Raw genomic sequence first — 16,489 nt, 5'->3', positions numbered from 1 at the left:
ATACCTTTCCCCATCACACACCTGGTTATTTTATCTCTCCCTGCTCCTATTGTTGGCCTAATTGGAGATGGCTTGGCTAGCTGCCTGGCGGCTGACCCCGGTCAGAACAATGCATACCTGTGGCTCTCATCAGCACTGTGTAATTGTCTCTTCAAGTGGGGCCCTTTTTCAGTCGACCCCTGAGGGGAGAACGTTCTACACTCATCCATCACTCAGTCACTCAGTCACAACAGGAAGTAGTTAACACAAGCAAACCTTGGGATGCCAGTTGATAAAGGGTGTGGAGGTTAGGTTTTGGAGAGGGATACAGATTATTAGCCATCACTTCTTGACTGAGTGACATCACTCGATCAGTCAATCCATCAATCAATCAGTGGTGGAAAAGATTTTGAACCAGCCGCTTCTTTTGAAGTTAAGAGAGAAGAAACAGGAAGCAGCTGAATAAAAAAAGCAAACTTGGTGAAAACACATCTCTGCTGAATATATCTATAACATTTAAAAGCTTTGGATACAGTTACATGATGATACTGGCTATTCAAATTAAATGGGCCCTGCGTGGCACTAAAAGCTACCTCTGTGTTTTATGTTTATGTTCTATGTTTTCTACTTATTAATTAGTGCTGATCGTGTACTGTGCATATTCCTGCAAAAGAGCCACAGTAATAAAAAAGGGATCAATTCCTGTCTTGTTCATCTATGAAAATACTGAAATGCAAGGAGAAGGCTTCTTCACTATTGGAGACGCATAAACAGACACACACCTGCACTGACTGGCTAGTCTTAAATCAGGTGAAATAGAAGAAATAAAATCAATCAACATTACAAATATTGAATTCATACACAGAAATAAAAGAAATAAGAGGGACACAGGCCAATGGATAAAACACATTTTTTTTTTATTTACTGCCATTCCTATTGCTTCAGACAGACAAGCTGAGGCGCAGGGAGCACAGAGTGATTCAAACAAGTCAAGGCTACTGCCGATCTACAAACAAATCTCTCTGACAATAACAAACAACAAAGGCGCAGAAAAAGAAGAAGCAAGAAGAACAGCATTTGGCAATCATTAACATCTTGGAAAAAACTTCAGAAGTAAAAAAACGAGTGCATCCTGCATTTTTAATAGTAAACAGTATCTCTACTTCATCATGAACTAGATAGCGAGAGAAATCAAACAAGGAGGGCTGCTACACTGCTTTGACGTCGGCCCCCTTCTCCACCCATTTTTTTTCCTCTTTTTTTCTTTTTTGGCTTTTTTGCAAGTGGATTTTGTCAGAAGTGCCGGATCTTTCTCTCACTTTCTCTGATGGCCTGCAGCATTACAGGGGAACGTAGTGCTCTACACGCTTTAAGAGTAATTAAAAGCGATTGAACAGCTGTAATTATGAGAAACGGCGGTTGTGTTCCGGGTCATTCTATCAGTGCTGCCTTTCATCAGAGCGGAGGCAGAGGGGGCTCTGCTGCTCGACTCTGTTTCTTCATACGCACGTCTTCAAGAACAAACAACTGGCGGGCAGTCTACAGGCTCACACACACTATCACATTCATACACACACGCCTCAATGTAGACGTGATGAAGAGTGAGCGCGCACATACACAAACACGCTAGCCGAGGACTGATCACATGAATATTCACATGGTTAAAGTACACACACAAACACACACATTCTCGCAACAATATGGCACAAGCACACCACTGCACCATATAAACACTTAACAACACATTCTTCATGTTTTCCACTGGGTGACATTCATAACTTTCTTATCATAATCTTTCTTTGGTCTCTCAGGCTCATTCCACTTCGGAACACAATAAAAGGGGTTACACAATGTACAAGTGAAGAATGCAATACCATGTGCGCAAAGTGAGTTTTCTTACCATTCTATACTGTTTTATAACACTGTGTGACAAGTAGAAAGCATATATGTATGTACTGTACTATGGCTACTGAGAATGTGTCAATCCATTAATAGAAGCATGTCTGGGTTACATGAGATTAAGTAACTGAGTACACAGAAATAATAAATAGTTACACAATGTATGCTAACACTGAAATGCAGGTTCCACATATGTTTCGTTAGACCGTTGTGACACTAGTGGCTTGGTGCTAAGCTTTGCGTTAGCATGTTACTGAAGCACTACGCTGAATCTACTGTGGTGGTCTGGTTTCCTTCCAGCCAAATCCACGTTGCGGTGATTGAGATGCCTGGGTCAGCTGGGGGAGTGGAGGGTGGAGTAGGTGAGGGGATGTAGATGCCCCAATGAAAAGGAAATCAACCTTGGTGGGATCACAACAGATGTATCATGAGTGGTCTTTCCCCTCAGCTGATGTGGAGACCATTCAGAAAAGCTGGTGGGTTCATTTAACATCTTTCTTCCTCACTTCATCTATCCATCCTTCACATCCTGTTGGAGCAGAAAAAATTAAATGGATCATTCTTTTATCTTTGTTTTTATTTGCGTCTAATTCTAGGACTGAACATGAGGGTTTATGTGTAAGCTTTAACAAGATAAAAAAAAAGAATATCTAAATTTATAGAACAAGAGGCTGAAATGCCTTCTTTCAGATCTGGAGGACCCCTGGTTTCACACCGTGGTTTGAGAACAAATCACACCCAACTTCAAGTATTTGCCAGAGCAAATACCTTCTCTATTGATATATCCGATATATATATATATATATTTATATATATATTCAAATTTACTCTGTTAGTAAATGGAAAACTTGGCTTGTGTGCAAAAAAAGACAAATTAGGTGTGAAACAAAGAACAGTATGGTTCAGTAAACAGAAAAAAGTATTTAAGAAATGAAACGTCTTTTTAAGACAAGCAGAAAATCGACTTTAATACTTAGAAAATAAGAGTTGCAACTCATGTGATTGATCAAAAACACTGTGCATCAACTGGTGTGTGTTGTGTGTTCTTGACAAGGCCAACTTTTTGTGTTTGTCCACTAAATCATAGGCAAGTATTGAATATCAAGTTGATCACCTGTGAGTAAATGCATGCTTCATGAGCTACATTATATAAAAATACATACATACAGATATAGATAACCAGTGTGTATATAAGCACTTTCTTACACCTCAACATCTTGCGCCCACCTCCAGAGCAGTGACTCCACTCTGTTGATGATGTCAGCCAGATCAAAGGGCAGAGGCATGCTGGGGTCATCCACACCCCAGAAGGGTCGGTCCACTGGGGCCTCCTCAGGGGGTAACGTCTGGGCCAGACTCGAGTGGCACCTGAGGTGACAGGACACAGGAAACACACAAAGCCATTAACTCCTCCCTCCCATAGAAACCAATTGACAGGCACACACATCAGCATCAGGGCAGCTAACTCACAAAACTTTCTAAGACCACTACAAGTTGTGTTTTCTCACTCTACTATAGCAGTGCAAATGGTCAAATGCTAGGGGCTTTTTGTATTCAGACGGAGGCTAAATTCCAAAAAAGTGAGTGTGTAAACAGATTTATGTTCTCACAACATGAGTAATATCAGTACACACCCTAGTAACAGTCAACAGCAGTGGGTCTGTTGTAAGTGAAGATAAACAGAGATCTTTCTATCTGATCTTTCTGTATTGACTGATGAGGGATTTAATGGGGCCAGTCCAAGAAATGTCAAGCTGTTTAGTCAATTCTATATGATCGCATGTGTGTGTGTGTGTGTTAACCTCTTTGTAAACACATGAACAGTACTGTGTGTTTGACCAGGAGGTGCTTAGCTTGAGTGTTTTGTCTTCGTTTTATGACTCCTCATAATACCGCTCTCAACGAGAAGCTCTGGAAAAGGAAAGAGTACATTTGTCTGTGTTGATCTGTGTCTACAAAGGAGGCCGGAAGATGATTTAAGTTGTCGGTATAGTCATTTTGTACATTTGCACTTTACTTGCTTTGGGAATATCTAAAAACTTTTGAGAAGGTAAAGCTCACTAAAGTGAGTGGAACTGAAAGAACGGAAGAAAGTGATGTGTCAGGAAAGTGCTTCTTAGCCACAAATGGCTGCAATAGTTTCTAAGTGATGAGAAACCGTGATATCATGAATCATGATTAATGCCCCTTTCATTTCACACAGAGAGGCACACACAGCAGGATGCTTTCACAAGAACATCACTCTCTGTTGTCGCAATCATGACAGAGCAGTGAGAAAAGCAGCCTCTTCATGTCACTGCATGATTTTTGTATGACAAATAATGTGGGCTCAGTTGTAATTTTCTACTGTATTTTGAACCCCCGCAGACCTTGGCCACATCTTTTGTCAGACCTGTGTAAATATTTACTGCTGTGACTCCATGTTGCTCTCTGCTGTCATTGTAAATCTGCCCTCCCTCTGCCTCTTGACAGACGAGAATGACCCCTGACCTGGAGGTGCCATAAGGAGAGGTAGAGGATGGCATGTGTACATTGTGTGTGGACGTGTGCTTGTGAACTGCGGCTTCCAGAGCCACAAGGCCGGTTATATTCCCCACTCGGTCATTATACCAGGCTCTGTCATTTCTCTTCACCCCATCCACACTCTATAAAAACCTCAAACAAGCCCTTTGTACACACACACACACGTACACACACACACACTCAACCACCACCACCTTGTGGCCAGTGACTGACTGAGGGGATGGAGAGGGCACAGAGAGCTGAACACTAAGATATGGGGGTCTGTTATGGATGGGATGAGGGGGATGTTAAAGTTGTCAGGGGACAGCCTGGGGCTGCCACAATTTGTGGTAATATATTTTCTCCGGAGCCACTTAATGTTCGACTGGCTCTCGGCCTAAGTGCTGCATTTTGGTGTGGTTAGCCCCTTGAAGAGCGGCTGCATTATGGTGGTGAGGAGCAACATTAACATCCACTGTCTAATATATCTTCAGCTCTCTGGATCAGGGCCTGATAATAGCATCTGTTAACATGCACTAAGTACCATTATGTAGCACATCACTTCATAAATAATACGATTAGGCGACCTTGGGGCTTTGCGATGAGCCGTGTGTTTAAATGTTCTCATCATTTATTTAGGGTGCGAATTAAAGGAAGCACCACTTCAGAGAAGGAGGAGGAGGAGGAGGAGGAGGAGAAGGAAAGGGACATGGCTGGCATACATATCAACACAGTTTGTGAGCGCTAACTGACCCAGACAGCACACACACACACACGCTGTGTGGTTCTGCTGACATCAGCTTGAGGACACCACAGGCTAGGGGGACCCAGGCTTTTGATTTGGTCTGATTAAGTATTCATGCAGTAGAGCTATGAGAGGAAAAACTCTTGCCTCTTTTCTGCTGGCCTGACTCGTAATGAAAGGCTACATACCGTTAAAATCTGACTACCCGCCTTCAACAGAGACGCTACATTTATTTGACAAGGGATCTTGCAACATTACGCTACAAATAGAAGGATCCTGGTTTAGCAGAGATATAAAAGATATCAAGAATGGAAGACTATCAAAGATAATCCAGTGAAGGTAATTCAGCACACACTTTTACACAATCTACCACTGTTCCCAGAGTACCGTCCCCTGACTGCTAAAATGGAACCAAACAAAAAGTCAATACAAGGCAAGGTGCCTTAAGCTCTCCAGGGCTCTTGCTAGATATTCTGTGTAAGCCACGGTTGCGTACAAACAAGCCTCACGAAAAGACTTTCCCATGGCAGAACAGTCCACCTTAAAGTTAAGGTCAAAGACAAAAAGGTGTGCATGTGTGTGTGTGTGTTCAGTGGTGTTTGGGGGGTGTTGAAGAGGTAGACACTGTGTTTGTGAGTCCAGGCTGTTCCAATGTATTAACCCCAGACAGATACGGGCCTAACTATCCCATCTGGCGCTCGGTCAAGAGAGATTGGCAATACAATCACTCATTTCAATTTGCCCTGAAACCTTATAGCCCGGCAGGCCCCTGCTCAAATGGTATGCTAATGCGAAAGGTATCTAGGATTCTATCGCCTCTATTCCACAGAGGCCTTTCCCTCCATGCAGTACAGTGCACTTGAACTGCGGCTGGGGCAGGAGTTCCACAGCCCTCACTGCAATAAGGGCCCGAGCCCCCTTTGCGCTCAAACTAACCACTTTAGCTAAAGTGAGTGTTAATTATGGACAGGCAAAGCAGTCAATAAAAGGTTAATGTAAAAGTCAAAGGATAAATTCCTTTAAGCATTGCATCATTCCACCATCTCTGCGACCAACACACTGCTCACAGGTCTCCTAATCAATACGTTTTACTGTAATGCGCTCCCCATCGATTTTCTCCCCCTCTTCATGGTTTGAGCTCCATCACTTGGTTAAAGAAAGAGGAGGGAGTGAGACAAACGAGTAAATAAAATGATTAACCCTAGTTTCACTTTGTTGTTTCACTCTTAGACTCTCTCTGAAAGGCTTGTTAGAGGAGTGCAGGGTGGTCCAATACCATCACTACCATCGCACCACCCACTCCAATCATCAGCATCATCAGTCCACTCAATCTCTGGTCGGTGTGTAATTGTGCAGCAGTACACTCAAGCAGGGCCATACATTAAAAGGCCTTCTGCTCTTAACAGGATGGAAATCCGCCTAATAGACAACATCAGTGCTTCCGACTCATGCAATTACACTGATAAATGCACAATTGTGTCAGGCCAAGTGAAAAAGAACCCAGAGAATGTAGATAGGAGACAACACTTATTGCATTATTGCTACAGGAGGTCATTTGTAACCACTAGAGACTAGGCCGTGTGGACAGCCTGACTCAGGATATCTTTTAGGACATACCAAATATCTGTTCAGTATCTACCAACTGATCAGTTGCTTATTGTGAAGTCATGCAAATTATGTATACATGCATAAAACCTCCAATGACGCCTTAATATCACCATCAAAGAATGTCATAAGGATGGTCAGTGCACAAAAAACCTCTCAAAAGTATGTGGCATGCCTTGAACATGATCGAAACCACACCAGAAGATAAAGCTTGTGTAAAGGTAAAATGAATATCAATCAATCGGCCATGTCAATCAAGGGGACTAAAATACCTCAGATCACCTGCTTCCTCATACTCTGTCTGTGTTTCATCTGATGCTCTAGCAATTCTGTGCAGGTGTGAACTTTTACGACTTTGGCAGTCTGAGTGCCCGATAGCTGAGAATGCAATCAAACAAGTCATGAAAAAACAGGCATGTGTCTCATAAATCAGCCTGCCCCTGAAGGTAAGGCAAGTAATCACATTCTGTGGAAAGAAAAGAATGAAAGAAGTATATTATCCATGTACTTTCTGTATTTGTGCAATATTTTGTAAGAAATGAGTGATTCAGCACATCTGTCTTTGTATGTCATGCAGTTATGCTTTATAATCAGTGGAGAGACAGACAGACAGATCTCATTTATCTACATACTCATCTTTCACCATTTTGCAAGATATTAAGGACACAGTCAGTGGGCCAAAAGCTCAACACCTCAATGCTTAAGTGTCAAGCTTTGAATCTTAACCTACACCATGCAGGACTCCGAAGGTCCTGTGAACTCTGAGGGCTGCCCTCATTAGAGCCTAAACAGTGCCTCAGATCTCAAAACCACCATCTCCAACTCTTATTATACCAATCACTGCCACATTCAGCGTTAAATGTAAAGTGGTGCAGAATGTGAACCAGCCAGCCAGAAAGAAAGCGTGGGCAGGGCCGCGTCTTAACCGTTTCCTCAGGATCAATCAAATGCTATTGTGTCTGCAGACAGCTGCTGACTGTACACTTTCTAAGTGTGTGAGGTGGGCAACTGTGGAGAGAAAAAAACAGAGAGGGAGGGGGCATCATCAAATGCATGACATATGTTCCTTTCATTTTGATTCCCTCTAAGGAGCCTGGGCTAATAAAACTAACATCTGATGCACTCTTTTCCCCTTTAATTAACGGTTGTGGAAACCACACAAAAATGCATTAGCAAGAGAGGGGGTAAGGAGACAAGGTGGTCGCTACTTGGGATATAAGTACCCCCGCAATTCAACACCCATGCCACCATGGCACTGCTGCTGCTAGGAACAATGAGTCTGCCAGGGGACATGGGTGCCTTTGGGTGGGGCAGCCCCTTCCTCACACACTGTGAGGTCCCCCTTTTAACAGCTGCAGTGTGAGCAACTCATTAAACCACATGAAATAAATAAAGCTCATTATTGGCCTCTTCAGCTATTTGGAAGCACACGACCGTGAGTTTGCACTGCGTTCATGTAGAGTAAGTAGTGTAACAAGAAGTCTGTGGCAGAAACAGAGAAGTTTCGCTGTACCTGCAGAGTCTGTACTTGTTTCACACCCAGAGTGTTTGATGTGGCCTGGCTGGCTGCCCTTTCTGGAGCAGGGTGAACCAGATGTAACAGAAAAACACACACAAAGCCAGGTAGCCTCTAAACACCCTTCATAATTGAAGGCAATAAAACACTATTGCAGTCTGGAAGTGCAAAGGAGGCAAGCCCCTGAACTACAGCTACTGCGCTCAAAAACCAGGTGGACGTCCATTAGGTGCTTAACAGCGTAACAAATTACCGAACACCCTGGCCTGGTCTTTCTCCTCCTCAGGCTATGGGATGGAATGTGGCCTAATGTCAACACAGGCTGAAAATTTACGAGCAGACAACTATTGTTCAAATGCAATCAGGTTCTAATAAAAAGAAAAAGGCAGGAAAAGGACAAATAGATATCGTCCTCCTGGCCATTTACTCTTCCGACAAGGGGTGGAGTGACAGATCACCCCCTAAGGCTCTGGGTCTGTGTATGTTGGTGTGTCTGTGTCAGAGAAAGAGTGTGTCCATGAATGTGTGTACATTTCAGTAAAAATTACAGTTTTTTTCTGCGAGTGCTGCAGGCTGACTGGGAAGGAATGAGAAGTGTTGTGGTTCTAGGCCATCAAGCCACCTGTGCCAAGCTGCAGGACTTTTCAACAGAAGCAGAAAAACTGACGTGAAAGACGGAGAGAACAGAACAAACGAGAAAACAGAAAGTTTTTTGCTGAGCCTTACCAATAACACTCTAAGGCTAACAGTAAGCAGCTATGGCCGCCTAGCTCAACTCAGCATCCCAAACAAGCTGCATGTGGCTAAATACCACAGTGAAACATTTGTATGTATACAGGCAAAACTAATTAGAGTTGGTTCCGAAGAGACACTGAGGTTTTTCCTGATGACGCTGTTTATTTATAAAGCCCATGAGAGAAATTGGAGCAATAAGAGAACTTGATGGTGAGGGTAAAAAGGTTACGAGCCTGCGAGTGATTGCGCTTTCTCACAGCTCGGCGTTGGAAGGCTGTAAATCTGCTGTTAGGGAATCAGGAAGATGGTTAATGTGGCACTGGGAGCACTAACTCTTAGTTTTCCATGGAAATGGCATGCCGTTGCTGTGAAAACTTGTTGTGCGGGTGATCTTGTAAAACGATCATTTTTAACCCTCCCCTGCCTCTCATGCTCCTTCCCTCCTGTCCAAGCATCAGCGCCCTGTGGGCATCATCTGAATGGTGCAATAAAGCTGGTGATGGATGAGGCTTGCCTCAACAGCAACACAGCCATGCCATTGGACAGCACCTGACCGCACTCACATGATAATGTCGAGCCAACGTAGGCACAATTCCCACCTGTCTTCAAGTGACAATGGCAGAGGTCAAACTGGTCTAGCTAATTATAGTCTATTGTAACTTAAACGGCCTATTTACAAGTCATCCTTCCAGCTCCAGGCGATGCGGTGTTAAGTTCTGAAGCTTTTGTGTAAAGCAAAGCTGTGAAATAGAAGCTTTAAACTGTTGCACAACATATATTTTGTTTCAGAAATATGTGCAATAAACTGCTGTACAAGAATTGAGAATGCGCTGTTCTCTTTTAACAATGCATCGGAACAAAGGGCGGTGCTTCAGGAGCAGGAAAGATATTTGAATAAATATGACATTTTATTTAAACTGCATACAAAAAGTTACCTCATTGTTGACACTTCTTCTCATGATGACATCACACAATAAGCACTGCGTGCAAACCGCTGACAGTAAACACACCCCAATAAAAGAGTAATAAATCTTAAACCTCATAAATTGGATGGGTCTAGGCGGAGGCTATAATATGATCAACAAAACTTTCTTGTAAAAGCAAATGGCAAAAGCTGAGCACTTGGAATACATACTAACCATGAAAACACTGTTTTTTGTCAGGTAGTTCTGGCAGCCTGATCTAGCAGATTGCTATGATTCTTTAGGTAGGCTGTTGGCCATTCAGTTGAATGTTTTTTGGACAAACAAAGGAGTGGCACACAGTGGGAGAAGATGTCCGTATGCTCATATGCAAATCTGCTTTAAGTAAACAGCAAAAATTGCCAATACTCTGTCTCCATCAGTTAACCAACGAAACAAAAAGTCCCAAACTCAGTTAAGCATGAAAGAAGCCTATAGTATTTGTATCACAGTATGTGGGTGTGTGTGCATTCAAGCGTACACGTGTGTTTGCTGTGCATCCGTGCCAGAGGAGTGCTTTCTGCCAGGTGTTTGAACTTCTGCATCACCTGGTATTCCTGCTGCGTGAACATGAGTTTTGTTTCACCCTATTAAGTAAATAGTGTAATTAAGAAGCCTCAGCATTTAAAGGGCTGCGAACAGCCAACAATTTGTTTGGAAGAGCAGCCAGGCTGGGGCCCTGAGGCAATGCACCAAACAGGATGCATAGGGCTAACACAGTTAGTATGTCAGAACTTGCCTAATGCAAATGAGCTGGGTGCAAGTTTTAAGTGTCAGTGTAAATCACTCATTGAAATGTGAACAGGCATTTAATAACATTTTGCTGGTATTGTATTGTATCACGACTTGATGCAATATCCATAATGTCAGTATACCAAAGCTGTGATTTATTGACCCCAACACCTTGTTGTACAGATACTGATGTGAGTAAAGTAAAGAGGTGGTGATTATTGTTGAGTCAAGTAAAACAGAAACAGGGTTTGCTTGTTGCCACAACGACAACACGGCAAAAGCAACAAGCAAAGTTCAGCATAATAAAAGGAAAGGGATTACAAGTGAAGTGGTAAGAAAGATAAACTCTTTATTAGTTTCCTGTCTAAATGATTTTTACACTCCATAAACCACCCTGCTCTGCACTACCTTTCCCAATGAGGATGCTTCTCGCTAAATTCTCTGCCGTTTGAGCTGATCCAGGGTCAGCTGTGGGGAATAAGGGAGGGATAACCTCTTTCTGAGCCCCACATAAAGCCCAGATGGCTGTGTTCAAGCTCTGATCCAAAAACTAGCTTACAACTCAATCACTGTGGTTGCATCTCCAAGTCCACAGTTTAACCCCCTCTGATGTCAGCCAAGGTCACAGATGCACTTGTGAGAGGCGAAAAGAGCCAGGAATGAAGTGCAGCCAGAGCCGAAGGAATTAGATCCGGGCTGAGTGGCCCTCATCTGGCTAAGCCTGGTAAGTAGCAAGACTAACAGGCTGAGGCACGGTGGTTTGGGTTCACAGAAGCACACATACACCCAAACTTGAATGGACACACATGTATATAGTGACAATCACGCACACACACGGAAGGACTCCGAGGGCTACAGATGGTGTGCCCTGGGCTTGGTAACAGGGGCTCTGATTGAGCTAGTTTTAGATCCAGTGTGGAAGCTGCCACTATGCAAAGGGCTCAGGGGTTGAAGAGGAAGACAAAGAAGAGCGGAAGGAGTGCATGAGGCAATGAGAGGAGGAGGTGGAGCCTGACTCCTTTCCCCACATGGGAGCTTCTAACGTTTTTAGTACAACATCAACATGTCACTGTCCATTTGTCCCTTTGCCCCTTTGCCTTGCTGCCCATGTGCTACCCCTGTGTCTCCACCTAATGCTTACCAGTGCAAACATACACACTATAAATACGCAGACACCTACATAAATACACACAAAAAAACACTGGGAGCCAGCGGCCACTTCAACCGTAATTCCGCCTGACTTCCGATGTCTGACTGGCAGGAGACAGGGAGGGTGAGGACAACAAGCTGTGAATACGGGAAGAGACAGAAAATCATTGAGAACCTTGCCTTTATGAATCTTTGATGAGAGAAAGTGGGGATGGTGGGGGCTTTGCCTCTGGTTAAATCAGAGCATAGCGTGTGTGGTGTGTGTATGACTGCCAACAGAGGTTTAGATAAACAGGGCCTGGACTGGGCCCAAAGAACTGCAAACCCTGCAGTCTGGAACATTTGTCCATGCAATTAGTCCCTGTCCTCCCCACTGATGTTGCAGGTAAGTGGTACTGGTAGCTAGCAAAATAGCTACAGCTATAAGTGTCTTGGAGCCTGGCATGGCATGTAATGTTGAGATGTATAACAAGTTTGTTGTGTGCATCAAATTGATTAATTAAGCAGTTGGCAGCACCTCCACAGATTAAACTAAGATTATTCCATCAATCATTGTCTGCATCCTTAGGAGGTACACCCAATGACAAACAACGGTCCAAAGAACAGGCCACATTATTTACCAGTATTTGCCAGCATCCCTTGACTATATATATATTTATCACATTAGCTGTTTAATTTGTGATCAATGCGTCTCTTTTGTTTCATTCCATTCATTTCTTAGCTAGTCTGTGTCATTGTGTTTGGAGGGGAGTTCATAGTTACGATGCATTTTTATGAAATATTTAAATGAGATATAAATACTTCAAAATAAAGGGAAATCAGTGAAAAAGTACATTTAGATTTTTGCAGTCAGTTGTGAAACAGTCACGATGAACTGTGATATCCACTGTTAATAACTTACATAATAACTTACATAACTTACATAATAACACTACGTAAAAGTATAAAAGTAAAAGTATAAACCATGACCATTCAAAACTGGTGATATCTCTGAACATGCCTGCTCTGTAAAATGTTTTTAGGCAGGCTTAAAGTTGGCTAGCATTTTGTTTCTCATGGCTGACATTGCTGGTAATAGCCTTCATTTCTCATCAGAAAGATAACCTGTTTAACTCAAGCTAACAGGTCTGGCTCACTGCCATGATAAATGACATGCAGCTGTGAGCAAGAGGAAAAACAAATAACGTGATAAGCTGGTATTATCCTGTTCGACATTTCAGCTTTCTGATCAACAATGATAAATTGTGTTGCTATGTCTTGTAAGGACATACCAGCTTACAATTATATGCGTGAGAAGTTGTATTACACCCAAACCTTTGTCGTGTTCCTTTTCATCACTGTTTATTGTTGTACCCTCACACCTGTTCTGACTTTCGACACTTGAAATGCCGACGACGACTCATAGGATGTTTTAATTAAAAATACAAGACGTGTTGCAACAACACTCCCTTGCATCTCAGAAACTGCTTTTTAATTGATGTCAGGCAGGTGCCAATTTTCTTCTCAACATGAGTTAGGTTATGTTATGAAACAAGCAGAGCAGCATAGGAGCTTTATGTCATCTGCCACCTGTGACAGCTCAGAATTCAGAGTCCTTCAGGTAGCTTGCCCCATGTTAATGTGTCACCAATGAAGCCTTTTGAAGACTCGATTCATCCAGATGTCGGCGAGCACTGAGGTGCTGCCGACTGACTTCCGATCACACAAGATCTTGGCAATGAGATGAACTGTCTGAAGTTGATCAAGAGTTGCCTTGGCTTCCATCTACATCTGTCAGTTTCAAACTTTACACTTCACTGCACATGATGATCACACACAGAAAAGTAAAGGTACAATTTCAAGCTGCTGTTTGGACTAATCTACTTTAGGCTAGAATTACCACATAATTTAAACTTCGAGTTATACTGAGATGAAGGCAGATGACTGATTGACAGCTAAAGTGCCTATTCTCCAAGGAACTTATGGCTTACTACAGCCTCAGGTGACAATTGTGAGGTATGACAGGTAACGGCTGGTTTGTTAATGGGGTGGGAGTGAGTGTCTTATGGTTCCCCTTGATGGTTCACACAAACTTTATGCCAGGAAATAAAAAAGCTTGATGAGTGGTATGGCTAGAAAAAGCAATGTTAAGGAAATACTGCCCGGCATCAAATGGAACCAGTGCCCGGTCTTTGTAAGCAAAAGGAGGTGAAAAGAGCAGTACTTAGCAGAGCAGCTAACCTGTGGTCTAATCTGCTGGACAAATCAATAGTAGTGTCTGAAAGCAGAGCAGAGTGTGCTGGGAGGGAGCTAGAGGGGCTACCCCTGGCCTGCTGCCCCCCAGCATCCTCCTGGGGGGTACCTGCCTGTCTTTTCACCCTTCATCTCTTCTGCTTCGGTGCTTCCATCCCATGACTACCTGCTCACACAAAAAGACACTCATGCAAAAAGCCCACATATACTCTGAAAAAGACATCCAGTGAAATGTTGTACCATCTATACAATGAAACGCAATGAATCCACACTGTCTAAATGTTACAATGCAGCAGACGCAGACTCAGGTTTATGAGCATATTTAGAGCAATTCACATGTGTGCATGTGCACATACACCGGGATACACGAGATACAAGTGCACACATTGTTTTTTCCCCTGACACATGGTACTACAAGGGCCCAAAATGGACAAAAGTACAAATGACTTCCCATTGCAGTGGTCTTTTACACAAGGGGGAAAAGAAAGCAGCACATGATGCACAACAGAAAACATGCCCCCCTACCTGACCAAAAAGCCCTGGAGAACAGTCCAGAGCTGAGCAAAAGTAAAAACTGGACTTCTCCTAACAGCAAGAATACGGCTCTTAAAAGAAAAAACTAAGAAAAGAAAAAAAGCACATAACCTTTCTCCTCATCCCTCCTCCACTTGTGGCTGCCTACTTACTTTCAATCACAGTTAACATCACAGAACAAGAAGTGGAGGGATGGGAGGAGGTGAAACACAAGCCTGGTGCACAATGCACTTGTCTGGCAGCTGCTTGGTCTGACATTTGAGGCCATGGGGACCTTGTTGAAAGAGCAGATGCTCACTGATGTACAGGCACAGGAACATGGCAACTACACAAGTGGCTGTAGCTGAAAAAAAAAATCTGCACAAACATATGACAGAAAAGAACAAGGGGAAAAGCTGAAGTTGGCAGGCTCACACAGAGATGTGTCTGAGTGTAGAAACATGGGTTCAAATACACAGAGGAGTGGACATGGGAAACTGACATAGACATGTATGAAAGACAGCACCATACAACAGTGCAACTGATGTATAATAGAAATTACCCTCACAAAAACACTGATTGTTTGCACATATCTAAATCATGTACAATATATCTAATGAAAATTCAAATAAAGACACACAGACATGATTGACTAGGACACTATTCCAAATGGACAAGTAAAGGCTTCCACACACATTAAAACATTCCAACATATATCAGGCATGATTTGCTGTATATTTGCATTAATGCCTGATTTCAACAAAATGCAAAGGCCAAAAGTTGTGAAGGCTGCAAGAAATGTAAAAAAAAAAAAGATTACTTTAAAGAGATAGAGGAAAACAGACATAACAAATAAGGAGTGTTAAAAAGATGAGATGGGAGGAAAGCAGATGGCAACAAAAGAGAAAAATAGAAGATACAGATTGCAAAGTGAAGGTACAGAGCAGGCAGCATTATGGTGCATCTCCGGCGCACAGAAATGAATTTCCGCCAAGGACCGGAGGCAGCATTATGGAAATGGGTGGCTGGCAGCTTCTTTGGCTGACTGTAAACAGGATCTTGATAAGGCATATAGCCTCTGGTGAAGCCTATGGAGACTAGCATCATCACAGTACTGTGCTGAACTGCAATACTCCCACGGTCCCTCCTTCTATTTATCTGGTTCCTTTGCTCAAACCTGCCCAAACTCCACTTTTGAGTAATTTATGAACTGGGTAGAGGGTGGGTACGGAAGCAATACGCACACATCCTGACACCAAATACATGACATGTTCCACATGTCTTCCCACAAAACTACAAAGAGCCCCTTTGTATCTACAAAAAAAGAAACATTAAGAAGTACTTTGAGATGTTGCATCACTTTGAGAACTTTGTGACTAGATAGTTAACCACAATCCATGTTATGATGCTAAAGTCTAAATAAAAGGAGCTAATGGGTATGCTAATGGTTAGCTTAAGCTATATCTGAGCTGTTCATTCAATAACATGACATCAACTTGGGACACTATCATTTGAATATGCCAGGGTACCAGAAATAGTGGCCGGAAGACTAGCTAGAAGTTAAGGGACCATTACAAATAATAAAAAAGAGCACATTCATAAATTTTATTCCGGTTTGTATGACACTTATTACTGCAAATAATCTCAGTGGTTTTAAAGCAGTTCACCAATTTCATTCCACAATTTCACTACTTTTTTGATTGTGTAGATATGTGCTAATCATACAAAGGCAAAGGTTTGCCTCCCAAAAGTAACTGGTGTTGGCCTCTCTCTTCTCCTCTTCCTAACAGTGTGACTGGCACAGTTGGGCTTGCATTATCTTTGCCATGCTGCAAAACAAAGTGCATCGGTGTATTATGAGGTCCTACACAAAAGTAAACAGCTTCATCTTGTGTCTGAAATATGTGTCACTGTGATTGC

The 16,489-nt window shown here is 42.7% G+C and overlaps 1 protein-coding gene across 2 annotated transcripts in view; it reads right to left on the bottom strand.

The window, feature by feature from the left end:
- Positions 1-882: 882 nt before the first annotated feature.
- fto (FTO alpha-ketoglutarate dependent dioxygenase) overlaps positions 883-16,489 on the bottom strand; it is a 117,432-nt gene continuing 101,825 nt past the window's right edge. Inside the window, exons 9-10 of one of the 2 annotated variants that reach the window (XM_072380192.1) lie at positions 3,085-3,246; positions 883-2,407 (exon numbers count right to left, since the gene is read on the bottom strand). In XM_072380192.1, the coding sequence (XP_072236293.1) occupies positions 2,401-2,407; positions 3,085-3,246 (169 nt within the window). In that variant the 3' untranslated portion in view covers positions 883-2,400. The remainder of the gene's footprint in view (positions 2,408-3,084; positions 3,247-16,489) is intronic. The other variant, XM_072380193.1, reaches the window with a different exon arrangement.

Source organism: Leuresthes tenuis, unplaced genomic scaffold, assembly GCF_036924035.1.
Source record: "Leuresthes tenuis unplaced genomic scaffold, fLeuTen1.0.hap1 SCAF_2, whole genome shotgun sequence".
In the NCBI taxonomy this organism is placed as follows: domain Eukaryota; kingdom Metazoa; phylum Chordata; class Actinopteri; order Atheriniformes; family Atherinopsidae; genus Leuresthes; species Leuresthes tenuis.
Note: the sequence above shows the minus strand (reverse complement) of the source record. Positions and strands in the feature narration are given on the sequence as shown.